Source organism: Engraulis encrasicolus, chromosome 14 (assembly GCF_034702125.1).
Source record: "Engraulis encrasicolus isolate BLACKSEA-1 chromosome 14, IST_EnEncr_1.0, whole genome shotgun sequence".
In the NCBI taxonomy this organism is placed as follows: domain Eukaryota; kingdom Metazoa; phylum Chordata; class Actinopteri; order Clupeiformes; family Engraulidae; genus Engraulis; species Engraulis encrasicolus.
Genome location: NC_085870.1, coordinates 22991116 through 23018026, shown reverse-complemented (window position 1 = coordinate 23018026; position 26911 = coordinate 22991116). Strand labels below are relative to the sequence as shown.

The 26911-nt window shown below is 44.7% G+C and overlaps 1 protein-coding gene and 1 long non-coding RNA gene across 3 annotated transcripts in view; both read right to left on the bottom strand.

Annotated features, from left to right (window-relative positions):
- Window positions 1-371: 371 nt before the first annotated feature.
- The window catches only part of lrrn2 (leucine rich repeat neuronal 2), a 110727-nt gene continuing 84187 nt past the window's right edge, over window positions 372-26911 (bottom strand). Inside the window, exons 3-7 of the mRNA XM_063216416.1 lie at window positions 5930-6621; window positions 5063-5116; window positions 4594-4785; window positions 4066-4311; window positions 372-3485 (exon numbers count right to left, since the gene is read on the bottom strand). Coding sequence (XP_063072486.1) covers window positions 2034-3485; window positions 4066-4311; window positions 4594-4785; window positions 5063-5116; window positions 5930-6268 — 2283 coding nt within the window. The 5' untranslated portion in view covers window positions 6269-6621 and the 3' untranslated portion in view covers window positions 372-2033. The remainder of the gene's footprint in view (window positions 3486-4065; window positions 4312-4593; window positions 4786-5062; window positions 5117-5929; window positions 6622-26911) is intronic.
- Window positions 19932-21851, bottom strand: LOC134463187 (uncharacterized). 2 transcript variants are annotated; one of them, XR_010037670.1, is made up of 4 exons: window positions 21793-21851; window positions 21523-21598; window positions 21226-21292; window positions 19932-20923 (listed from the first exon to the last, which is right to left on the bottom strand). It is a non-coding gene; the product is annotated as an uncharacterized LOC134463187 (long non-coding RNA). The 2 variants fall into 2 exon arrangements; XR_010037669.1 differs by having other exon boundaries at window positions 21523-21851.

Sequence of the window (26911 nt, the reverse complement as noted above, 5' to 3'; positions counted from 1 at the left end):
CATCAGAAGCAAGTGTTGCATTATTCATTACATTCGGCAGAGGAGAGCCTCTGTTGATGTTGCTTGGGGTTACAAGATTAACACTGGGCAGGGCTGGACTGGCCATTTGGCATAGCAGGCATTTACCGGTGGGCCCCGCACCATCGTGGGCCCCTATCTTCAGAATTTTTTATTATTATTTTTCTTTAAAAACATGGCGAGTCAGTTCTGCGGTGCTTATGAGGGGCCCCGTGAGGCCAAAAGTGCCCGGGCCCTATTTCTCCCCCAGGCCAACCCTGACACTGGGACACTGTAAAGAAACAGATGTGAACTGAACGTGACCGCCCATGAATACAACATACAGTAGGAGTCAGAGCTTGTATCAGTCCAAAATGTTTTAATAATAGGTCAAAATAGTATTTAACACATAAGTGATCTAAATTTTCTTTGAAAGAGAAGCAGTACATTGAATAGGAAAGTCAGACTGATTTATGTACAGCTCAGCATAGAAATAAACCATAAAATCAACCATTTTGAAACGGGAGAAAACATTGTTACGGGGCAGTTAGAGAGGGTATTATTCGAACATGAGGACACAATAATCACAGATAGACAAAAACTCAAACAAAGCTGGGCTACTTTAAAATGGCATTACGTTAGAAAATGCACTGAATTTCCTCGGCGCAGGACATTGAACCAAAGACAAAAGCAGACTCCAGAGTACCTTGAGTGTCTTGCATCAGATGCCTGTCCTCACTTCACCGCCTACCAACCTGTTTTGTTTTCCCCTTTTCAAGGTCAAAGCCAGCCTGGTGCGGATGCAGTTTTTATTGGGTTGGTATCCAGCAATCGGACCAGGGGGTGGGGGTGGGGGTGTTGTGAGGTGGGGTGGACAAAAATATTTTATCATTGGCCAGTTTTGTTCTAATTAATAATGAGGAAATGGCATACTAATCGGCTGTTGCTGTGGCATATTGAAAGAGGAAAAGAGATCTGTTGGTCCAGCCAAGTAGGACAGACACATACTGTACGTCGTTCCTGCTCCGGTGCCCAAGGCTGGCATGTCTTGTCACCGTGGGAGAGACTTACTGTAAGAGTGTGCTCAAGCCATTTTCCTTGATCCCACCATGAAACGTTTCCTCACTCTTTTCTCGGTCTTATTTACGACAGTCAGTCACACACACACATTCTAAAAGATGGTGGGAGAAGGTTTCACATAATTCACGATCTAGTACCTTGCCAAACTCATTTCTGTAAAACATATGTAAAACATCTCAGAAGAACTTAAAACAATAATCCGCCTGATGTGACTTCATGTAGGCCTACAACAGGTCTGCTTCCTGCATTGAAAACAAAAATCTGCCTCCTGCACTGGTGAAAATCTTCACCTTCAGCATCATTTTCTCTTCTCTTCTTCTCTTTGCTTCTCCAATACAGTCTCTTTGTTTTAAAGTCTTTAAAAAATAGAATTGTACCTTTTCCCATTTTTTTTCTACCTGAACATCACACCTGGAGATCTTTCTTTCCCCAGACTGATGTCCTTGTGTTCTTCGTTGACCCTCCTCATCATGTGTGACCCATCTGTCAAATTCCTTCAATATATTCCTTTTTCATGAAAAAATATATCATTACACAGTTGGACATTTCTTATAGGCCTACCGATCTTTTTTACCGACCTAGTTCATTGTTGATTGTGTAAAAGTCAACTGTTTTTTGTCTGTGTGACTGAAACATTTGCTCTCACAGCGTATACATCTGAATACATTTATGACTGTTTTCCATATATATCATGTGTATATATATTTTTTAATAAATTTGTATAAATACCAATAAAGAAGTTTTACACTGTTAAAGAACACATGGAACCTCTTTTTGATGTTGATAGAGTTGATAGAATGATTCCAATTTAAGTTAGGACGAGATTTGTTCTTCATTGTTAGTTCTGCAGCAGTAGACCGCTTCTCTAGACGTGTGTTCTTCTCGCTGTAAATTCCTTGATGTCTGTTTTTGTGTGTGTATGTGTGTTTGTGTGTGTGTGTGTGTGTGTTTCTTGCTCAGCACTGTTGAGTGGTCTGGTTCTGCGGAGGAGGAGACTCCAATGGCCCTGAGCTGTTAGAACCCCCCAAGACCCTCCCCCCTTTGTCATGGACCTCTTCTGTCACCTTCTTCTCCTGCTGCTGCTGCTGCTGCTGCTCTGTGGAAGGAGGCGGTGGTGGAGGAGGTGGCATCAGCGGGTAAAGGATTGGAGCCGGCATGAAGGCCTGCGCCTCCTGCGACAACAGCATGGTGTGTGTCTTGCCCATCTCCTCCTCCTTCCAGCCGAGCGAGGCTCCGGCCTGGCACGTGCGCGCCGCCAGCAGGAGGAGCAAGGCCGAGACGGCCAGCAGGACGGCGGGCGTCAGGTCGGGGGTCTCGGCCTTGGTGGCGGTGGTGGGGCGCTCCTTGGTCCTGAGGTGGATGCAGGACGTGTCGTTGGGGCCGGTGTGCAGGCACACCTTGTAGTGCGTCCCGGGCTGCAGACGGGTGAGGTTGAAGCCGTGGGTGCCGGCGAGGAGGCGGCGACTGTGTCTACGTGGTGGCGTGTTGTCGTCCTCTCGGCTGCTGCTGTTGGACAGCCATGTCAGCCGGGCGGGGGCGGGGACATTACGTGCCGACTGCCAGGAGAGCAGGGCGTAACGCTCACTCACGTCCCTCACTTCAAGCCTGTCTTCGTCTGGCTGGGAGCTCATCGCCATGTTCAGGTTAGTTTCATACGTTGTTTCTGGCTCCCCTCCTCCTTCCACCTTCAGGGTCAGGCTTCGCGTGTCAGCTCCCACCAGGTTTTGGGCCACGCAGGTGTAGAGCCCCGCCTCGTCTGGTGTGACTCCCAGGATCTCCAGCGTTCCCTCGGTCCGCACCTGGTATCTCCCGTAGCTGCTCAGCGGAGACAGGCGGACACCCTTGGGAGTGACCCAGAAGATGGCTGGTTCCGGCTCGGCCAGGGCTCGGCAGTGCAGTGCGATGTTCTCGCCACGCTTCACCTTCACGAGCGTGGGGAACGTGCTGGGTGCGATGAGAGGCAGGCAGGTGTCCGCCATCTCGCGGAAGGACACGTCCTTGACCCGCCGCGCCTTCAACTCGGGCGGCTCGGAGCAGAACGTCGACTGGGGCTCGATGAAGCGCACGGGCTTGTCGCTGCTATCGGCGACCATCCAGCGGACGAGGCAGTCGCAGCGAATGGGGTTGCTGTGCAGGCTGATCTCTTGCAGGGTGGGCAGCGAGAGCACCGTCTGGCGGTGCAGGGCGCTCAGGGCGTTGCTGTTCAGCATCAGGCTCTCCATGCTGGACAGCTGCAGGAAGGCCTTGGGGTGGATGTAGGAGAGACGCGGGTTGTTGGTGATCTCCAGCTTGGTGAGCTCCGGAAGGTTCTCCATGGCCGAGTGCTCGATCGACACCAGCTCGTCCATGTTGTTCAGGCCCAGCTCCTTCAGACGCAGCATGTCCCTGAAGTCCCCCCTCTGCACCACCTAGTTGAGTAGAGTAGAGTAGAGTAGAGTAGTAGAGTAGAGTAGAGTAGAGTAGAGTAGAGTAGAGTAGAGTAGAGTAGTACAGCAGTAGAGTAGTAGAGTAGAATAGAGTAGTGTAGAGTAGAGTAGAGTAGAGTAGAGTAGAGTAGAGTAGAGTAGAGTAGAGTAGATTAGATTAGAGCAGAGCAGTAGTGGAGTGGAGTATAGTAGAGTAGAATAGAATAAAGTAGAGTAGAGTACATTAGAGTACAGAAGAATCGAGTAGAGTAGAGTAAAAGAGTAGAGTAGAGTAGAGTATCATTGATTGAGCCCGAGGGAAATGAAGGTGCCTAGTAGCATACATACATCATAAAACAGGATACACAAGACATTACAAGAATAAAAACAGAATAAACAAGACATTACACACATCATTGCACATATAATAACATAGAACGCATGCAGCTTACATGCTCTACATTTTGCCAAAGTAAGGTCACACACACACACACACACACACACACACACACACACACACACACACACACACACACACACACACACACACACACACACACACACACACACACGGTACACCTACCTGGATGGGATTCTTGTTCAGGTCGAGGAACTTCAGCTCGGGCAGTTTCTGCAGGGCCTCCTTGGGCACCCTGGTCAGCTGGTTGTCGTAGAACGAGATGCTCTCCAGGGTGTCGAGGCCCTCCAGCGACCGCTCGGAGAGATCTCGCAGACCCATCCCCGCCAGCACCAGGCTGCGCAGCGAGACCAGAGGCTTGAAGTTCAGGTCCTGTATCGTGTCCACCGGGTTCCCGCCGACCATCAGAACCTAATATGACCAACGTAACCTATGAGTGACAGGTTTTCACTTCCTCTTTTGTGTTTGTTTTGTTTTGTGTGTCTCATGATTTTTGTTTTCTGTTGGGTTTGTATTATTTGTAAAATGAAAAGAGAAAATATGTAAAAGAATGTATGGATTTGTTTGACTACAGGCTTCTGTAAAGGTGCTTCTGTAAAGGAGAAAACTGATGTGTTGTCAATCAATCAATCAATCAATCAATCAATCAATCAATCAATCAATCAATCAATCAATCAATCAATCAATCAGCACCTCCAGTGTGGGCAGGTGATGGAACCAGCGCCGGTCAATGGTCACCAGTTGGTTGGAGTTGAGGTGCAGCCTGAGCAGGCTCTTGAGGCCCTTGAAGGCGCCTGGGGCGATGCTCCTCAGGCGGTTGTGGTTCAGGTAGAGCTCCTGGAGGCTCGGGAGACCGGCGAACGCGGCGTCAGGCAGGTGCCTCAGCTGCAGGGCCGTAACCAGATATTTTCAAATACTGAGGTAAAACACTGCATGCTGTACTGCCTACTGTACATTTAGAATGCTTCAAACTATTCAGTCAAATTCTAAAGTTTGTTTTTATTAATCACTGTCTTGTGGATACATGGGGGTGGCGTACACAGATTGAATTTATCATTGTTGATAATAGATCGATTTCCATCATAGATAAATTTTACATTTCAGAAAAAAATTCAGAGGACATGACCTCTGTGTCCTCAATGGTAGTTACGGCCATGCTCACCTGGTTCTCCTCCAGGTGGAAGCTGAGCAGGCTCGGCAGCGCCGTGATGTGCACCTGGAGTAGAGTAGAGTAGAGTAGAGTGGAGTGGAGAGGAGTAGAGTAGAGTAGGGTAGGGTAGAGTAGTAGAGAGTAGAGAGGAGTAGAGTAGTGGAGAGTAGAGTGGAGTAGAGTAGTGGAGAGTAGAGTGGAGTAGAGTATAGTAGAGTAGAGTAGTAGAGTAGAGTGGAGTAGAGTAGTGGAGAGTAGAGTGGAGTAGAGTAGTGGAGAGTAGAGTGGAGTAGAGTAGAGTAGAGTAGAGTAACTTTATTGATCCCCGAGGGGAAATTCAGGTATCAAGTAGATTACATGAATACACATAATGCCCACATGGACATTTAAGACATAACACACAGGTACAGTCAGGGAGGGCGAAAATAAAAAGGCAATGTGCAAGAACATATTCTGATTAAGCAAATGTGCAAAAAACATACTCTGAGAGTTGAGGTAGACAAGGTAAAAATGACCATAAATGAGTGATGACAGGTACATCTATGATATAGCATTGTGATGTGGAAGTAAGAGGAAAAAGACGTATTACACGGTAATCAAGGAGAAAATACGTAGATTCTGCTAATATGAAGACAGTGAGTTAAATAATACTAAAGTAGGCAGTGTACAGAGTGTGATAGGGGTGGAGATTCCTCTCAACGTCCAAGTCTAGTACAAGCAAATTGTATTGGACAGTCCACACAGACGCACACACACATACACACACACACACACACACACACACACACACACACACACACACACACACACACACACACACACACACACACACACACACACACACACACACACACACACACACACACGCATACACAGCACCTGGCGCGTGGTGCTGAAGCTGTTCTGGGAGAGGTCCAACTCGGTGAGGTTGGCCAGCCCGTCCAGCTCGCTCTGGTCCAGGGAACTGATGAGGTTGCTCTGGAGACGCAGGGTCTGGGTGTCGCTAGGCAACGACGATGGAACAGTGGTCAGCAGCAGGTTGTTGCAGTCCACTGTGGGCGCCTCCCTGTACACGGACTGAGGGGAGTACCAGGGTTTGATCTGACACACGCACTGATGAGGACAAGCCACGCGCCAGGGCATGGAGTGGATGACTAGGGAGCTGGCCACTCCCAGAAGCAGGTGAGTTTGCCACAGGAACATGGTAATCTTCAACATTTTTTGTGCACTTTGAAGTCTTCTTTTTAGTCTTCTGTTGTGTACTGTTTAGTCTTCTACACAGCCATATCGTGCTCTGAAACCTTCCGTAACAGAGATTTTGTTGTTGTTGTTGTTGTTGTTGTTGTTGTTGTTGTTGTTGTTGTTGTTGTTGACACTGACATGGACAACTGGTCTGTTGACCTGCACCTTTTTCTGTTTCATATTATTCAGTCTCCTTCAATCACCAATGAGACTGAGACGGTTGAGGCTCTCTGTGCTTGACTCCTGTGATAGGGATCGCTCTCTCTGTCTCTCTCTCACATCCTGGCTTTGCTGGATACCAGAGGGAGGAATCAGGGATAGCAGCATATCTGAAACAGAAAGAAAAATACAAACATAGAAATGTTCACTGTCTACAATTGCAAGCAGAATCGACTAGCTGTGTAGTGGGGAAAAAAGAACTACATTATCCCCATGCATTTTTAATTCACTGTGTCACATTTTGTTTTCATTTGATGCAGAGCAGTTGTCGAATGTCATTATTCACTCCATAGACAGATTTGTGTACATATCAAAACATTTCACATTTCTTCATTCGATTTCCCATTTTCTTTCATAGACAGGAATCAAATGAAAAGGAGCAGCAACCCCTACTTGTTTGGATTCATAATATAACTGCTCTGATATTTTTCTCCGTCTAAGAAAAGCTCTAGATTAGTTTTGCTGTGGTCTTCCTATACAGTGTGCGATTTGTCAAAAAAAACAGAGGGGTGGTTTTTTTTTATGAAACGTCCCAAAAGGTCACACGGCTACAGCTCAATATTGGATGATATCAAATGAATAACACTTAATGTCTTCCCATATTTCTCAATCTCCCTATGCCGCTGAGTGACTGCAGGGGATGAGAGTGAAATTGTGGCTGAAATATGTCTGAACCTATAATTTCAGGCTTAGCTCAACAAAGTCATATTACTCCACAGAATGGGAAATCAGGTTTTTTTTTTACATCCTTCCCTCTTTTTGACAAGTTCTGGAGGAAATGTCCTTTGAGCTTTGAAAAACGACCTCTGTGTGTTAACAAGTGCAGTATTACAAACTACAATATCAGGGGCGTTTTAGAAAGCAATTAGTTTGCTATTGCAAAAATAAATAAAACTATCAAACAAACCCATAAAAGTGATTGAAATAGACCTGATCACCACTTGCATAGACTGCTTTGTGCAATTCTGTATCCTCAGAGATTAAGCTAGAAGTCATTCATTATTCAATTGACCTGAACTGAAATGCATGTTGTTTGCACTGAGCAGCCTAACCAGGCTATTAGTAGCGACCCTCTCAGCTGTGTCTTTCTCAACGCCCCCCCTAGAGCTCCCCAACCCCCCCCCCCAGGGGGGCTGTACCGACTCCCGTTGAGAAAAACTAGTCTAGACCGATAGCAGAATGCTACCGATATTATATGAGGCTTCGTAATCAGTAGGAAGGTTTACTAGCGTTCTACCCCTGAACTCTATGCTATTTGGCAATCGTTACACAACTTAAGATCAGACATCCCTCAGTGTATGCTCTCTTCACAGACCTCGTTTTTGAAGGTAAAGGCCTTCTGGTCTTTCTTTTACATTACATTACATTACATTACGTCGCTGACCTTTATTCCAAAGCAACTTATCGTTACATTACATTACATTACGCTGAGCTTTATTCCAAAGCGACTTATAGTTATTTAGGCCTACAGGGTATTGGGTACTGTCCCAGGATCAGGGTGGGGTTAGGTACATTGCTCAAGGGCACCTCAGCCATGAAGTGCAGTATGAAATGGAAGGTTGGGACTCGAACCTGCAATACTGTGATCTACAAACCAACTCCCTAACACCAGGCACGGCTGCCCCAGTACTGGCCCTAATTTCTTCACTCTCATTCTATGCTCATCCCAACGCTGGAGTCATAGGCCTGCACAGATAGCGACGAGGTGGTGCTAAAGTACTGCCCCTTTGCCCTACTGAACAAAAAAATTCCCTTTTTGAACGTTTTTTTACCTCCGCCAAGGAGGTAATGTTTTCGGTCGCATTGGTTTGTCTGTCTGTTTGTTACCTCCACCAAGGAGGTAATGTTTTCGGTCGCGTTGGTTTGTCTGTCTGTTTGTTGGTTTGTTTGTTTATCTGTCTGTCTGTTTGTCAGCAGGATAACTCAAAAACTAATCAACTGATTTGGACAAAACTTTCTGAAGTTGTTAGAAATGACCCAGGGAACAAGTGATTTAATTCTGGTGGTGATCCGGATCACAAACCGGAACCAGGACTTTTTGAAAGATTCTGTCAGCAGGATAACTCAAAAACGAATCAACTGATTTGGACGAAACTTTCTGAAGTTGTTAGTAATGACCCAAGGAACAAGTGATTAAATTCTGGTGGTGATCTGGATCACGAACCGGAACCAGGACTTTTTAAAAGATTCTTCATCATTGCTGGACTATATAGCTAGACGCCCCTAGTGACCTAATTTTTAGGATCCTGCCGGATACCGGATCCACTGCTTAAGATCCTGCCGAATCTGGAACCGGATACCGGATCTTACGAAAGGGTTGAAACACATATTCTACTGACACACGTGGGCCCTTTTTATTACGTTGGCTCAAACTACGTAAAAAATAGAGATGCACCAGATCCTGATGTTTAGGTAACTGCCGGATACCGGATCAACTGCTTAAGATCCTGCTGGATCCAGATCCTGTGAAAAACCCTATTATCCTGCTGGATCCGGAACCGGATCCGGATCCGGTGCATCTCTAATAATATACAGCCTAGTAAGGCAGCCAGAAGATCCACTCTCCCCCAAACCCTCAGCACCTGCCCCCCAAAATGTCTGTGCACGGCAATGGTTGGAGTGGTGGTGTTGCTAAGATGCCCCCCCCCCTCCACCACCACCGCCACCATCTCCTTGACAGCTGCCCGGTCTTCACCCAAGCGCTCTGCCTAAGTGGCAGGTTGGCAGCTCTCTTCACTGGCACTGATTATCGTGTCCACTCCACTCCACCTGTCCTCCCCTCCCCTGTGCTGTGTGCCTGCATGCCTCCTCAATGCAATGACTCTCTCAGCTATCTCCCTCTTCGCTGAATGCTCAATTACAGCCATGTTAACCCTTTCCCCTCGCCTCGCCTCTCCTCTCCTTCGTCATCTGTCCACCTCTCTATCCACATCCACAGTCCCCCCCCTTCCCCCACACAACAAACACACCACCACCATTCACCTGCAGTTGGGTTCTACCAGTTTGTTCTTCACCCCCCCCCACCCCCATCTCTCTTGTCTTTCTCTCCCGCTCACTCACCACTCACGCACACGCACACGCACACACACACACACACACACACACACACACACACACACACACACACACACACACACACACACACACACAGAGAGAGAGAGAGAGAGAAAGAGTGATAGAGAGAATGGATGTTAGCGCATGGTTAGAGCATGGATGCTGCTGAGAGCAAGACAGGGGCTTGGAGCGGTGGACAGAAAGACAGACCTACAGAGAGAAACAGGGGCTGAGGGAAGCAGTGAAATGTAAAACGATGAGAGGGAGTGCCAGGAACAGCAATTGAGATTAATGGAGGCAAAGAAAAAGGAGATTGAAACACGTAGAGAAATGCCTGTATGAGAAAGAGAGAGAGAAAGAGGGGGAGGGGGTTAATAGAGAAGTAGAGAAAGACATAAGGGAGGAATTAAAGATTGATAGAGATAGAAAGGCTGAAAAGAATGTAGCATACAAAGATAAAGAAAATGGAAATAAAATAGAAAAAACGGAGGATGGGTTGGCAGAATGAGAGAGAGAGGTGGGGGGCACAAGGGTAGAGGGCCCACCGGTTCTGCGCCGCTAATTATTAGGGGGGTGGTCCCTTTAAACCAAAAGGGCCCGGGCCCTATTTCTCCCCCAGTCCCGCTCTGCTGACAGCAACTGCTGTCCTGCAACCAGAGTTCCCAGCTGACGCTCCTCTTTGTACAGCATGACTAGTCCACAGTTTGAGCAGCAGCCAAGGCGGGATATTTTTTTATTCAAAAATAAATCTGTTTTCACCTTTTTGCCTATTATAATGGTGCTGTAATGATTCTTCGTCTCTGTAGTCAGATATTTATGTATCTGGGCCAACTCTGGGCCAGCTACACGGTAGGCTTTGCGGTACATTTCATCTCCTTGTACTGTGATCAGTGTACTTTAAGAAACACACTGTTGTGTGTGTGTGAAACCTTTCAGAGCAATGGTAGCCACACAGCCAGCACCAGCACAAGCCACACAGTCATCAACGTCTATGCATCACACTTACGCACTGCCGTTCGTACCAGAGAGAGTGGATGAGATATAATACTCCTAGAATCTCTGTTTGTACCATTCGGCCAGATTTCAAAGAGAGCAAAGAGGAAAAAAAATGAGCTTGTTTGTCTTCATGATCATCATGGCTGCCTTGAGAGACTTTTCTCTGGGAGTCAGTAGGCCCACGCTTAAAGGTGCACTGTGTAATATTTTAGTAGTTAATTTCCAGAATTCATTCTGCCCATTCACAAGTGCTATTTTTTTAACAAATACTTACCACCACCATCAGAAAAGTATTCATTATGACTGGGAAAATCACACTTTACATGAAAAGCAGGATCTTCACTATGGTCCGCCATTTTGAATTTCAAGAGATAGACATTTTTAGCTGAGAAAATTCCTGTACTGTACTTTGGTCATACTATAAATATTGGTTTATTACTTTGTAAATATTAATGAAAAGATCATATTTGGCAATAAACAGCACAATGAGCAGGGAAGTTGCGACTCTGGCCATATCCTACACAGTGCAAATTTAAGCTCATAGGAGCTAGCCTACTGTAGGTGGTACTCAGTGGGCCCACGCTTAAGCTCATAGGAGCTAGCCTACTGTAGGTGGTACTCAGTGGGCCCACGCTTAAGCTCATAGGAGCTAGCCTACTGTAGGTGGTACTGAAACATTTGCTGCTGGGAGCCCCGTTCGCACCTAAGCATATTTTCATTCTGTGGATATGTTACTCAAGTCATGCAGTGCATATCGAGATTCATAGCTGTTCATGTTGAGGACTCTTGTTGCACAACTCTCTGCAGCTGCCATGTCTGGATTGGCCCTAAGGCACACAGGGCATTTTGTCCGGTGCACCGTTGAGGTTTTTGGCCTGTTCCTCTCCTCAAAGCAGTGGTATCAGTCCTCATGCTGCTACAGCTGACCTCTCTTAGTCACATTTAAATATTATGTTCTTCCTCGTCTCTCTCAATGCCTGGCGGACTGGTCTTGGTGGAAAATGCCCAGCCTGACTTTTTGTCCCAGTCCAGCCCTGGCAGCTGCGGTGTGATTTCAGGGTCGATTGGGTCACACCCAGCCACCATGCTGAAACTGGGAAAGTATAGACTATCACATATTGGTGCGTGGCCTGGGTGCACATAGAACTATCCAATGGAACCTCAATCATAGTCTGTGTGCAACGTGCGGGATAGGCCCGATAAACCTAGCGCTTGCACTTGCACTTGCACTTGCACTTGCGATACCAAAAGGAGAGCAGCATCTCACATCATCCACAAGATAAGAGAACAATGGACGTGTCACATGGGCGTAGTTTGGTTGAGGGGGGCAAGGGGGCATTAAGTCAAGGGAATGGCAAAATATAAAAGTAAAACATTTAAACATACTGATATTTTAAATGTTTAATAGTGTGTAATAGTGTAATAGTGACTTAGACAAAAATAAATCCAAACACAGTTAGTATTCTACATTTCCCCATCACCCCAGATGTTCTTGACAAAAGTTTCAACATGCGCACGCGTGTGCGTGTGTGTGTGTGCGTGTGTGTGTGCGTGTGTGCGTGCGTGCGTGTGTGTGTGGACTGTTCAATCACTGCACTATGGAACTCTTAGCCGGACTATTTTTCTGCTTACCCCCCCGGGATCAATGAAGTTCCTCTACTCTACTCTACTTGTTCCTCTGACATGTATCCCCCCTCCCTCATCTTCACTGGATCATAAAATCCACAAAGGCTGAGTACCCTGTACAGGAGCACCTCTAAAAATGTTGGGCCCCATGAAAGATTCAAATTTTGGGCCCTCAAAATGCCAAATTATGTGATCAGCATCCTTTCAGGGGTCCTGTCAGTGCTGTCGGGCCCTTAGAATCTGTAACACCTTTCCCCCCCTCGTGGCACCCTTGACCCTTTAGAAAGAGACTGAACTGTTGTGTAATGTTATTTTAAAGAACAGCGTGCACTGCATAGTTTTACTTGAAAGCCATTCACCGGCAGACCAGACCTGAAGCTCTCTATCCCACAGATAAGACAGGGCTAAATCTCCTTTACAAGGCATTGCAATTAATTATTGATTTTACATCCCCCATGCAGACAAAATAAATCATGCCAGCGCTTTGTTCCTGTTTCAGACTCTCCTCTTTCGATTTATATGATCATCATGTGCAGCCTTGTCAACTGATTTCGGGGATTAAATGAATTTGCCACTGCCAATTTGGGAGCAGCTTGATGCCCTTGTGTGTGGAGAGAGGTGCGATGTGAGACACAAATGAGACATTATTGGCCCAGCAAGCTGATGTGCGTCTCCATTTTAGCAGCCCCCCACCACCACCACCACTGTCTCACACATACACAAAAGCAAACGTATGTGCACATGCGTGCAGACGGACGCACACACACGCACACACACTGCACACACACACACACACAAACACTACACCCCCCCCCACACACACACATACACACACTACACACACACGCGTGCACACACACACCTCCTAGTATTATCCCATTTCCAGAGGCTGTGAAAGCTTCCGCCTCATTTCTCCTGGGGGACACCTCACCTTCATTTCAATTCAGTATGAACTTCACTTTATTATACTCAACTAAAGCATGCGGTTAGTCTGTAGAAGAGGATATGGATGGTGATTCAAGTGACTGGGAGGGAGCCCTAATTAGTTTTCGAAAAGAAAAAAAAAATGATCCTGAGTGAGTTTAAGTGATGAAGACTGGGTAAGATGTCCATGACTCAGTTGCCAAATAAACCTGTGGTGATTTATGAGGGAGGCTTTCTACTACATGCTGCGGTTCCAGGGGAGAAAAGAAAAGGGTCCTGAGTCTGATGAATGTTTCAGAGGGGAGGAAAATTTACTGGTATTCATATTTCATGAGGTGTGGAGCTTCAGGTCAGAAAATAAAAGGACATTTTTGAATTGATGTGAAGTGGACTGCTCCGTTGCGAAAGCCAAAAACGAATCCTAAATAGGCCATTCTTTTACTTGTCCTCTGCAAGAAGCAGATTCAGGGAAGGAAATAATGAGCAAGAGACAAACCTGACAACCGGCAAATACAGTAGTTTAAATGACAAGGCCACTATTTTGCCATATTTTTTATTTTTTTTATTTTATTGTGTCATTTGGCCATTTTGTCTGTGTGGTCTGACTTTGTCACCCTAAAAATTGTGCGAAATCACCAAGTGGTTAGTGGTGTTCACTAGTATTCCATAACATGTCATATGTTATTTGTCATTTTGTAAATAAAAAAAGAGATTTAAAAATGGGGCAATTCAGAACAGGGGTTAAATGTGCCAAATAGTGGACGAGATGGTGGGAGTTACTTTTAAAACATTCAGGGAACAAAAATAAATAAATAAATAAATAAAGAACAAAACATCTCAAGACAAATCTGTCATAATAATGACCTCTTATTATCCTCCAACAGCTCTCTGCAGTTCATGATTTTTACATTATTTATTAGGATGGTTTGTCTGCCCAGAATTTAATGAGTTGTCAGAAATGTGCTGAAACACAACAACAGTGGTCTTGTTTACCAAAAAGCCCTGCTGAGATGTTCCCTCTGCATGCCTATCAAAAGTCTCCCTCCTTTGTAAACAGTTTGTCCAGGTTTATAAGGAGTGCAAATAAAGTAATGCTATTTAATTTCCTTCCTCTTGAAAACACGCAGGTGCAGTCTGTCTGGAACTCTGCTGTCTGTTCCGTAGCCATGGTGACTAGGGACTGTACGTTATTTACCGGGGGGGGGAGGGCTGGTGCGCTGGAAGTCCGGTCAAAAAAAAAAATCATGGCCCCCCCCTCCACCTCAATTTTTTTCCCCATGGCCCTCCCCCCACTTCAATTTTGTTTTCCCATGGCCCTCCCCCTACAGGTAAAAAAAAAAAATGTAAAATTGGTAGATGAACAACCATCATGAGAACAGTCAGAGTAGCCTACATCAAGGGCGGTTGTCTGCACTATTATGTGCTATCGACAGGGGCGTAGCACCAAATTTGGGGCCCTAGGAACAACTTCTTTCATGGGCCCCCCTACTCACAACCCCCCAAACAATCCCACCCCCCCCCCCGCCCCCCCGCGCACGCGCGCGAACGCGCGACTTATATTGTCATCCTCCTTGCCTTCCTCAGAAAACCCCTCTAGGCCTATGCTTTCCTAGCCTGGGAACTCCCATACTGCCTTTAGTTCTACACAATCGTTTCGATCTGAAAGACAGTCTGGGGAGGATGACTCATAACGTACAAGATCATGGGATCTGTGTCATAATGGCCAAGCATTCCGACCTTAACAGTTTCTCTGCCCAATCAGAGAGCAGGGCAGTGTGTCATAATAGCCAAGTATTCCGGTCCCATACGGAATTTACATAGGCAACTCCCCAGACCTAATCTCACTTGTGATTAGGTCTGGTGTTAACCACGCAAATGCTTTCCTCCCCTTCACTTGAATCATCCTCATTTTCAATCATATAATAGCCTATCACAGAACAGACATAATGTCCTTATTTTTCACATCACCAGTTGTGAAAAGTCTGCTATCATATTCATAGAGATGACTTTTAATCACTTCATCACTATGGTGTGAGGGGGAGGAGAGAGACTGGTAAATCTCTCTTCACAATGCATTTAGCCTAATATTTCGTGCAATAAGGAGACATGAGACATTGATATAGAACTGAACTTTCTTCAATATGCATCCCTGAACAGAAACACACGCGCTCGCGCACACATTCATTCACTTGCACTGGCCCGCTGCACGCACCCGCACGTCATTTGTCCGTTAGTTGTTTTTTGGGAGAGCAAGGAATAGAGAATCAGCTGTGATTTAGGCCTACTGGCAGAAGCTTACTATGGAATGTCGCTTAAAATAGGCTGGAACAAAAGTATCGCTGTTTGGATTTGATGCCGTTATTCTCAACCTTCTAAAGTCAGGGCACCCCGAACCTAGTCACATAGAAATCATTATTTATTAGGCTACTGCATAGGCTATAGTTTCAGATTTCAATTGGCCAGTAACTATTTCACAGTAGCCTACCTTAAATAGGGTAATTGTCATGAGCACTCAATGCAGATAGGCTACCTGCTCAGCACGGAGGTAGGTAGGCTACTCTGCCTATCTTTTGTCTTGCGCTTTGCGCAGATTAGAATGGCGTCAGCAGCATTCAAAACGCAGACTGGTGCCCCGTCAAAATCTCGTCATTAATTTACCACACTTCAGCTACAACGGACGTTGTCAGATGGCCAGGGAAAGTAACCAGAGATTTCCTATTGAGAGTGTTGAGACCGCAAAATGAAAGCAGAATGACGGTTCAGGACTGACAGCTCGCACCGCCACCTTGACATTAGCAACTGATGAACGTGACGTTGATTAATATCGTTACGAGGACATAATCAATCTGCAAATGTGATGAACCCGATTGAGAAACTGCTTTTCCTCAACATTAGGATATTAGGCTAGCTAAAATAGGCTCACCTTCTCTCAAATTCGCACAATTTGCATCTGCTGTGACAGGGGGCATCTTCACGTTTGTGACATTTTCTTGATTCATTTTACAAATTAGCTTTGCTATTTGGATATTTGAACCAACATCGACCCTATGTTGGTCTTGTGACTTGTTATGAATATATCAAAGACAAATATGGGTTCAATAGACTATCACAATTATAGCCAAAAAATAATATATATTTTTTAATCTGACTCTGGCTATCACAGTAGGCCACACGGAATGGGAATGAGATAACCAGTATACTGTAGGCGGTAATTTTGACATTTGGGCTCACCTTTCTTGCAAGAAATCAGCAGCAGTTGCTTCGTCTGGTTTCCCCTGTCTCTCTTGCCTTTCTATTCTTTTTGTGAAAGCCTGGTGTTTTAGACATTTTTCATTGCTAACCGGCTGCTGCGTTTAATGCCTATAATGAAGTGAGTTAGTGTTGATTACGCATATTGTGCAATCAAAAGTCCGCGAGAGGGCGGACTAAACCAATGCGTACTGATTATGGGGGTGTTTGATATATATTGTAGCCTATTTGCAGGCTAGGATATCCAATTTAACAGATGTATTTCCAGAGAACATTGGAATTGCATAAATTACCAACATGTATTGACATTATTGTAAAAATAATGTTTAAAAAAGCAAAACAAGAAGAACATTTTCCATAGGGGCCCCCCAGTGGGCCCCCCAGGTGGGCTGGGCCCTGAGAATGAGTCGGGGTTTTCCCCCCCTGTTCCACGCCGCTGGCTATCGATATCAGTGGATACCTATGAGAAGCCGCTAGAATCTACCTCTGCGGCTGCATGGGATGCCTTTTAACTCCACTGTCACCAAGACAAATTGCCTTCACTATTTTTTTACGTGTTAAGTAATAATAATGATAATAATAAAAACTTCCATTTCAATACCAATGTCCGAGTTGTTACTACAACTACAAAGTACAAACTACAAAGTGGAGAGAGTTTCCCCACCGCAGCTTCAATATTTCCCTGCTCGACAAGCAGCGCCTTTCACAAGGTTTTACATGTTCAGCACAGTAGCGAAGCCAGGGACGCAGGAACTGGTTATGACCAGGGGGTGCTGTGAAAAAAATCTGTTTTTTAGCTGCAATTTCCTGCGTTCTAATCAATTTTAGGGTGAGGAATGGCGAATCACATCTGAATAACTTCCTCATGTTTTATGTAGCCTAAACAAGGATGGCTAGATTTAACTTTTTTTTTCTTTAACATCTCACTTTGACATTATTAAGTTCTTCTTGCGGAAGTGAAACGCGCACCTGATGTGGAGGTGAGGGCGTGTTCAAGAGCAAATCGCGCTGCCTTGACAGTTTGTCTCTTCAGCATGGGCAGTGTGCAATGTGTGAAATTAGAAGAAATGCTTTGACTAGGCTATGCGATGCACTCGTGAGAGGTGACCGGGCTTTCAAATAATTTAGATTTTCTTGCAATTGCGACTGTGGATCAGGTGCATCTCGATCAGGACCCCTGTCCTGTCTCCCAGACCGCGCATAAAAGCACGCACGCACACACACAGGCATAGCTCTACCTTCCCGAATGTAATTACACTCTGACGGCCAAAGAGTTCGGGATGTGATCGGAGCAAGAAGTAGGCTAAGCGCCAAAGCAGCTCGAGCCATTGCTGGCTATTGATACAGGGAGAGTGAGAAAGCCACCTTTAGTTTGCATTTAACGTAGGCCATATTTAAGACGCATTAATAGGTGGTGCTACCCAGGTAGCAAAAACCGTTAAGAACAGTCGGCCAGATCTTGGCAGAATGTCGGCACTGTCGGCTGAGAGTCGGCTCGGCTGGAACACTGGTTACCGTGACTCAGCCAACACTTCATAGAACACTGAAAATAACTGTCACTTCATGCAGTAACTGAACCAACACTCTGCCGCCACTGAAAATAACTGTCAGTCTCATGCAGTAACTGAGCCAACACTGAGCCGACACTGTCGGCATACGGTAATAGGACCATTATTGGGCCGCGGACAAAGCCAAAATCGGGCCGACTGTTATCACTCGCGAAAAAAGGATCGGGCCAACAATGGGCCAGATAAACTTTGCTACCTGGGTATGGTGGTCAAATCAGCAGCAAGAGGCAAAAGGAACAAATTGCCAAAACAGAACCAGTACAACATTCCAAAACATCCAACAATAGCACAGCCATTACACACCGCGGCAATTCAACTTTGATAACTGTGATGATAGACACCATCGGCTGTGCTCAGATTCACCCCATAGCCAACTCCGAGGCTAAGCTAGACTACTTCACCAGCAACAGGCAAGACCTAACATACCAATACACGCTTCTACGAATCCAATCTCCACAGCAAGAAACAAAAGTCACTTCTTACCTGACACGATGCACAACTTTGGTGACATTCCCTTCACGCTTTAAATGTACATAATTCCTTGCTTAGTTGGTCCGTTTTTGTTCACCAAAGTGATGAGACTTCTCTTCACAACAAGTTAGCTCCTCCAATGGTTTCAAGACCTTGTGATGCATGGCCAACACATCGCCCTTAATACCACTTTTATTACTACCTTGACACCACAAGCTAAACAAAACAAGCTCGCGTCACTGCACCGTTCTACCAAAGTACGTCTAGGCCTAGGTACTGTTCTTTCCCGTCTGGTTGGGGTCTTTAAGTTCTTTGAACACAAATGTAAAGCACACGGCGGTGCCAATAAATAAAATCATGACTTACCAGAGGCTGTGACCACCAGTTGACTACAACACCTCTCCAAAATTCCTCTGGAAATGCCCATCCAATTCGTTGTCAAAACTTCCCAAACTGTTATAGTTCACCTCAGCTATATTTGCTCACGGGCATTTATGATGCTCAATGTTCCTCCGTAGCACTAGCAATCCTACAGTGAAAGAGAGTCAGCGCGGGCAGTAGCTGCACCTGATAGTTTTTTGACTACAGATACACGCTTCAGTGCTATAGTATGCACCGGGACCTTGCATCGCAAAGCGATGTGTTTCAGAGCATGTTTTATTATTGTTTAAAAAAATAAATAAAAATAAAATAAATTCGTTTTTTTTTCCCATTGCCCTCCCCCTAACTCCGATTTTTTTTGCCATGGCCCTCCCCTCCACCTCATTTTTTTTCATCATGGCCCTCCCCCCCCTACGCACCAGCCCTCCCCCCCCCCGGTAAATTACGAACAGTCCCTAATAGTGGGTTTAGGAGGCGGTGGCCTTAGTTGCCAGTTGGGAGGACAGCTCATAGGCTTCTAGCATCATCCTGCTATGATTCTTTCACCAGTCCTTCTTCCTTCTTTCATTCAGTCCCTCATACTTCTTTCCAACTTTTCTTCTGCCTTTGTAGTCCCAGGCCTTGATGTATTCTTTTCACACACACACACACACACACACACACACACACACACACACACACACACACACACACACACACACACACACACACACACACACAAAGAAAGCATTGTATAATAATAATAATTAAAAAGCAGACTTTACTGTAGACCCTCACTGGGGCCACTTTTACACCCTTAAAAATGATGGGTTGAAAATAACCCAATTCTTACTACCGTGCTGGGTAACTATTGGACCAACTTCGCATTGGGTTGTATTTATACAATGAATTGGGTTATCAATTTCAACCCAACAGGTTGAGTAAAACAATTAACTCAAATGTGGGGTTATTTCTAACCAAACCGTCATATTGAATGTACTTTATTGTTGGGTTATTACATCATATCCTATATATGGGTTATACAGCCCCAATATTCTGTTTAAATTACTTAATTATGAAGTTAAATTTACCCAATAAATGTATCACTTATTATATGTGACACAGACTGTGCAAAATAAGCACACCAGTTTGTGCAAAACATTGATTTTATTTTCCCATTTTGTTTTCACACTTTTCACACAACAAAGATGATTGCATTTAAATATAAAATAGAGCAATATAACAGACATGTTATCATACAGTCAAAAAAGGCAGGAAGGGATATTATTCAAAAACATGGACAAAAAATGGAACAAATATTGGGTAACAACACACTGGGAAACACTTTCAAGCATTGCACATTATGGAAAACTCATTATTTACTAATATAGAAAAATAATATAGCCTACTTTTTCAATATACACTTTCAAAGTTTACAAAGAAGACCCACGTTGAAAGTGAAGGGCATTATGCCTTCAAGTTGTTTCTATGAGCACATTTTTACTTGGGAATAGAACGGGGAAAGGTAATATGAGAACCTCAATGTTGATACAGAGATAAATAAATGTGTTTGTAAGACTGCTTTGTGACAGTACCTAAACACTAGAAACAACCAAATAGCTGAGGTCATTGTAGTGTCACCATGAATTTGCTGTATTGGTGTAAACCAGGGGTGGGGAACCTATGTCTGGAGGGCCGTTTGCGGCCCTTGAGGCCGTTTTATCCAGCCCCTGAGACAATTTTAATATTATGCAGCTTCATATGAAATATGGCATATTTTGTAAAAGAAACATTTGCAATACAATGAAAGTTACATTCAGGGGACATATAGAAGTTAAGGTCTGTTTTAAGGTGGCTGCATTCCATATAGGCCTAGAGTGCAGGGGGAAATCCTTTGTGTTAATTGTACGGCCCTCGGAGGACTTTCACGGCCCTCAGAGTAATTTGAAGTGGCCCTTCAAATGAAAAAGGTTCCCCACCCCTGGTGTACACTTACAATAATACACAGTGTTTCCAAAACCAAATGTGTAGAGCAGTGCATTCTGTGTAGAATTTGCAATAAAATCTTAGCTGGGTGTCCCTTTTAAAGGACTGTGCGCATTGAAGCTGGCATTGCTGCCTCCGCCTCCTGGGTACAGAAGCCTCGTCAAAACTCTCTCGGCCTCTGAATGAAAAGAAAAACACACATGCAACATTTAGTTACAAAATTATAAAATGATGATGACATTGCAAGACACAGGTCAGACCATCTGTGAAATAAATGACTAAATAAGAAAGTGTTAGCTAGTAAAGAAAGTGTTGGCTATTAAAAACAAATATCAGAAAACAAAAATGCTTCTGATATGAGGATCCAATTGAATGAGGTCAAATCACTAGCAATGAAACTCAATTTGGTCAGGGCTTAAGTGTATAAGGATGCACTAGTGGTAGCCAAACTATTGCAACACGGACAAAACAGTGACTTACCCACAGTAGGCTAGTGCTGCACAATGAAGAATGCCTCCTTTCTTTCAGCAACATCCAAGCAAATAGCCTAAAAAATGGTGAGAAACACATTTGAAATTATTCTAACTGAATAATAGGCTGCATCCATTTAGTTGCAGCAAAATATATTTTTAAGTAGGCTATGCTCACATTACACCAAGGAGGTCTATCATTGCCTTACACCAATGTCAATACATTATTCATTATTTTTCTTTGAAAAGCACCGTATTCGCTATGGCCTGCCCACACCGAAAACTATAAATAGGGCCCACTACTCACGTCAGTCAGTCGGTGCACTGCACTGTGACAGGTGACAGCTGTTCAGTCCTGGACGTCTCCTTCCTTTTTTTCATAGCTGCAATCATATAGCAAATAGAAAGCCACATTGTTGTTAAACCAGAGGTAGTAGCTATACCATGCTCGCTGACATACTGTGTTAACCGCCCTGACATGTCTGTATATCGAAGCCCACTTCGCGGACGTCCAGGCTTATCTGAAAAGCTAGTTCTAAAACCACACACTAGCTGCATCAGCCATGAACTAGCCTACCTTGAGCAGAGCTGCAGATGCCAGCGGCAATAGTCCAACTGAATAGGGATACACGGCACGTCCGTATTTTCCGTTGTTATTATTAATTTCTCTAACTTGTGCTGATTTGTGCTAGCCTACTTATTCCACGCGAACTCGCGGCAGAGAGTTGATAATATTTGCCCGCCGAGAGACCAACTTCAGAGCGGCGGCACTGCGGCCAGTTATTTGTGTCGAGAGTTACCGTGGAAACCAAAAGACGGTTGGACACAGATTGAAGTTACAGGCGAGTTTCGTGAAATTAAAATTCATCCCATCTGGTTTCGAGACGAGATTCATTCCAATGTTTCTTATGATTAGATAAGTTGACTCCATTTCCATTGGTTTAGGTAATTGAGAGTAACCAACGGTTTAGGTTTGTGTAGAGACTACCTTGGGCAACGGTCTTCCTATGGATTCATACTTCAGGTCGATCGTATGGAAGATAAGGAATGCGTTGGATGAACGAATGGCTATCACACATCTATCAGCTTTAGGCAGTTAACTAAAGTTAGCTGGAGACAAAACAGTAAAAACACATTACAAACCTTTATTTTTGTTGAAGACTCCGGTCAGTTCACTTCTTCCAGGGCGGGCAGGCAGAAAGAACGTTATCTGCAGGGAACTCTGATTTCAAACGTAGCAGGGCAACACAGTGTTGGGTACAATAAACCAGTGAGTTGGGTTATTGTGTAACCTAACTAATAACCCAATCAGTAGAGTAGCATAGATGTTCCCCACTGTACCAATATTGAGTTAGAGTAACCCAACACGGCATTAGAATAACCCAACACGTTTACCCAGCAGCTGTTATTCAGCACTTGGGTTGACAAAACAACCCAGCATTTCTTAGTGTGTAGTTAACAGGCAGTTACACTTGTCTTATGTCTCCCTTAATGCTTAATTTAATTTGTCTAATATGCCCTTTAAGTAAGACACTGCACTGTTTGTGTGTATGAATAGCAGGGTAATTAGCCAATGGTCAATAGGGGTTAATGGCTGTCCTAGTTATTCTTTTGCTGAATGACTCAAGAGAATGTGAGGGACTAAACAATCTCCTCCAAAATGAATTCAGATAGCAATATGAACAAATGTTGTGCAAAACAGTAAACAGGTGTATCGTACACAAACTTTTTGCATTTTTGTTAACTTATTGTTTCTCGCGACTGAGAGGGGATTTTACACCACAATGGTTGCCGATCGCCAAATGGTTTTCGATCGCCAAACATCTCGTAGTGGCCCCTTCTACGATATTTCGTGGGCCCAATACCATTACTGTAACTTGCACATTTCTGAACAGCAAACTCAGTATTTATCAACTATAATACTTAAAACAAGGCGCTTTATAAAGCATCTGCCAAATGCAATGTAAAAGGGAGAACGGCACCTGCAGCACAGCAGCTAAAAGTTAATTAAATATTCTCTTTTGAAAAGAAGTCAACATGACACAGCAGACAGGTCCATTCAGACCACACCACACACAAGAGGGGAAACAGGAAAAGTGTTGTGTGTGAACGAACGTGTGTGTGTGAACGAACGTGTGTGTGTGTGTGTGTGTGTGTGTGTGTGTGTGTGTGTGTGTGTGTGTGTGTGTGTGTGTGTGTGTGTGTGTGTGTGTGCGTGTGCGTGCGTGTGTGCCCTCGTGCGTGCGTGCGTGCGTGTAGGATGATGCACGTTTGGTGCCGCCGGCTATCTCTGTATGCAGCCGAGGTTTAAACCTGATGAGAAGTAACCGTGACAACCTGGCCGCGACCAATCAGGCTCCACGGTGTTGGTGAGGGGCCAATAGGGATGTTTGCTTGTTTGCTGCTTGTGTGACTCAACATGCGTCATAGGGGGCAGGGGCAGGCCAAACTCATCACTGAAGACAGAGACATCTCATTCCCTTCCAGACATCACACACACACACATACAAAACATACGCACACACACACACACGCGCACGCACACGCACACGCACACGCACACGCACGCACGCACGCACGCACACACACACACACACACACACACTTTTCTTTCAAGTTCAAAGTAGCCCAAGTCTTTCAGGTAAATAATGGGCAGGTTTGCTTCAGCTGCTTTCATTTTTAAAAGGGTTTTTGATTAACCAGCAGCCTGGTCTGGCCTCCCGGTGACTGGAGTGAGCAGCTCACAAAGTTGTTGGGTAGAGGTGTGGGGGGTTGGGGGGGAAGAAAAAGAGGAGAGGGGACCAGGCAGGGCTGGACAGGGAGAAATAGGGCCCGTGCACTTTGGGATTAAAGGGGCCCCTCAAGATAAGCGTCGCAGAACTGATTTACCGGTGGGCCCCGCACCGTCGTGGGCACCTATTTTCAGAAATGTTAAAAAAAGGGGGCCCACGACGGTGTGGGGCCCACTGTGAAATGCCCGCTATGCCAGATGGCCAGTCCAGCCCTGGGACCAGGTAGCCCATACAAACTTCCTACGGTATAATCAGAGATTCTTTAAGTATATAGAGATATGCCATTGTAATAGGTTGCTATGGGCACCTAACGTGACCAGGTTCCGGTCTGCCTAAAGGAAGTGTCATAATACTCCTAGCAATGAATAGAACAGTCCTTACGTCTGCCTAGGTCTGCCTAAAGGGGGATTTCACCCCCCTCCCCCTTGCAATAATAGAACCCGGAAACAATGGTCCAATGGAACCTCTCTCTTATCTACTCTCTCTGGTATAATGTTGCACAGAATTCTGCTGCCATCATACAAATGTGAAGGAACATTTGGTTGCACCATGGGCGAAACTGAAGGTTCTCTGAGCTGCCTGGATGGTAGCTGTGGTGCAGTGGTTAAGGAGATGGTCTTCAGATCTAAGGGTTGGAGGTTCTAATCCCACCCTTCCACTCTCAACTACACACCATGGCTAAGGTGCCCTTGAATAATGCCAAGTCCAGTCCCGCGCACATGCAGATTTCTTTATTGTCAGGTGCAGGTTGAAAACGTGAAGTTCATGTGAGGCAATGAAAGAACCGCACACAGGTGAGCTCCCATTTACTCATTTTTTTATTCTTATGACCTTTTGGGCCACCATGGCCCTGCAATTCCTCAGATTAAACAAGTGATTGTGCAGCTGACCCTTAAGTTAAGGGCACCTAACCCTACCGTATACTACTCCAGGGACTGTAACCAATACCCTGTACATACAGTATCTCTACGTTGCTTTGGATAAAAGCATCAGCTAAGTGTAATGTAATGTAATGGAGGTTGGAGAAGAGCTAATCACTCGTTACCTGCATGAACTAGACCTCTTGGTAACGCTTTACTTTACGGTACAGTATTTACTGTGTTTTCTGCATAACAACAGGGTAACAGACTTTGTAATGACCCCCTTTTTACCCATTAGATACCATGTAACTTCTCTCTGTTACCCCGTTGTTACCCAGAAAGTACACAGTAATTACATATGGTAACTGTACCGTAAAGTAAAGCGTTACCAACCTCTTTCATAACACCCTTTTCAGCACCCTTCCCCCCCCCCCCCGCCCCAACACACACACACACACTTAACTAGCCTCGGTGTGCTTTCTCTGTTAATTAGGAGACTAAGTAAATCCATTGCTGAATTATTTTGTGTCTGTGTTGTGCTAAGTGAAGTCCATTAGTCTGGGTGGCTGAGGCCATTAGCAATCAGAGCCATTTGGCAAATTGCATCCCTTCCCACCGTGGTATGTAATGCCCATGGCCATGCATATTACTCACTACTCGACAAGAACCGAGACTAGTATTTGTAAAATGTTGATGAGTTTAAATATTTGGGAGTGACCTTAGATTCCACATTAACTTTTAAGAAACACATTAAGAAACTGGGCAACACTGTGAAATATAGCATAGCAAATTTTAGACATATTTGCAATTCTTTAACTATTGATGCTGCTTAGACCTATGTAAATGCCATGATAATGTCTCATTTACACTTTTGTATGTGAAGCTGGTCCCAGGCTAGCAAGACTACCATGAAATCGCCTCACTTTACAAACAAGCTCTTAAAGTTTTGGACAGACGTCCATCTCAATTTCACCACTGTGCCATACTGGACAAGTATAACTTGCTAAATTTTGGCAACATAATTTTATATTCTGATGTGCGCCTTGTGCACAAAATCATTCACAAATTAGCAGAACAATTAGATCAACCATCAGAGGAAACTGTACCCTCCAAAGCCGGGTAACAGCATTTGCACAATCTGTTTTTTCCTTCAGAGCAACGAAACAATGGAATGCCCTTCCCACCCACATAAAAAGCATTACAAACTTTTATTCATTCTCACTTGGAGTGAAGAAATGGCTTTCATGTAACCAGTCTTGTGACCACTAATAGTTTTGCACATGCATGTTTTGACACTTTGCACATTGTAGTCTTTTTGCATATGACATCTTTTTATTTTGTGTGTGTGTGTGTGTGTGTGTGCGTGTGCGTGTGCGTGTGCGTGTGCGCGTGCGTGCGTGTGTGTGTGTGTGTGTGTGTGTGTGTGTGTGTGTGTGTGTGTGTGTGTGTGTGTGTGTGTGTGTGTGTGTGTGTGTGTGTGTGTGTGTGTGTGTGTGTGTGTGTGTGACTGTGTGTATGTGTGGGGTTGTATGCCTGAGTGGCTACTCCCATTTTACTGGCTTGTATGTTTTCTTACCTGCCCAGGGACTGCAGATGGAAATGAGCTATTAGCTACGTGTATAATCTGGCGCAGGTCATCTTTTTACTATGTAACTAATGTACTTTGCACATGGTCCCTAATGAAATAAACCAATAAACTAAACTAAACTAAACAGGCCGCGCACCGGACTCAATTCACCTTCAACACATAAGCTGAGATGCTAATGTGGCATAATAGCACAGCCAGATGAATAAATGAATGAATGAATGAATGAATGAATGAATGAATGAATGAATAAATGAATGAATGAATGAATGAATGAATGAATGAATGAATGAATGAAATTATTTGACCATTTTATACAGTATAACACGGGACAACAAAAAAATCAAAAGAAAGAAATAGCCAGGGATAACACGAAAAAGCCCTAATTTCCATTGTGGTTCCTTGTGGTTCTTTTGCGATGACACATGACATGTAGGAGGCCACCTCCTCCATTTTACT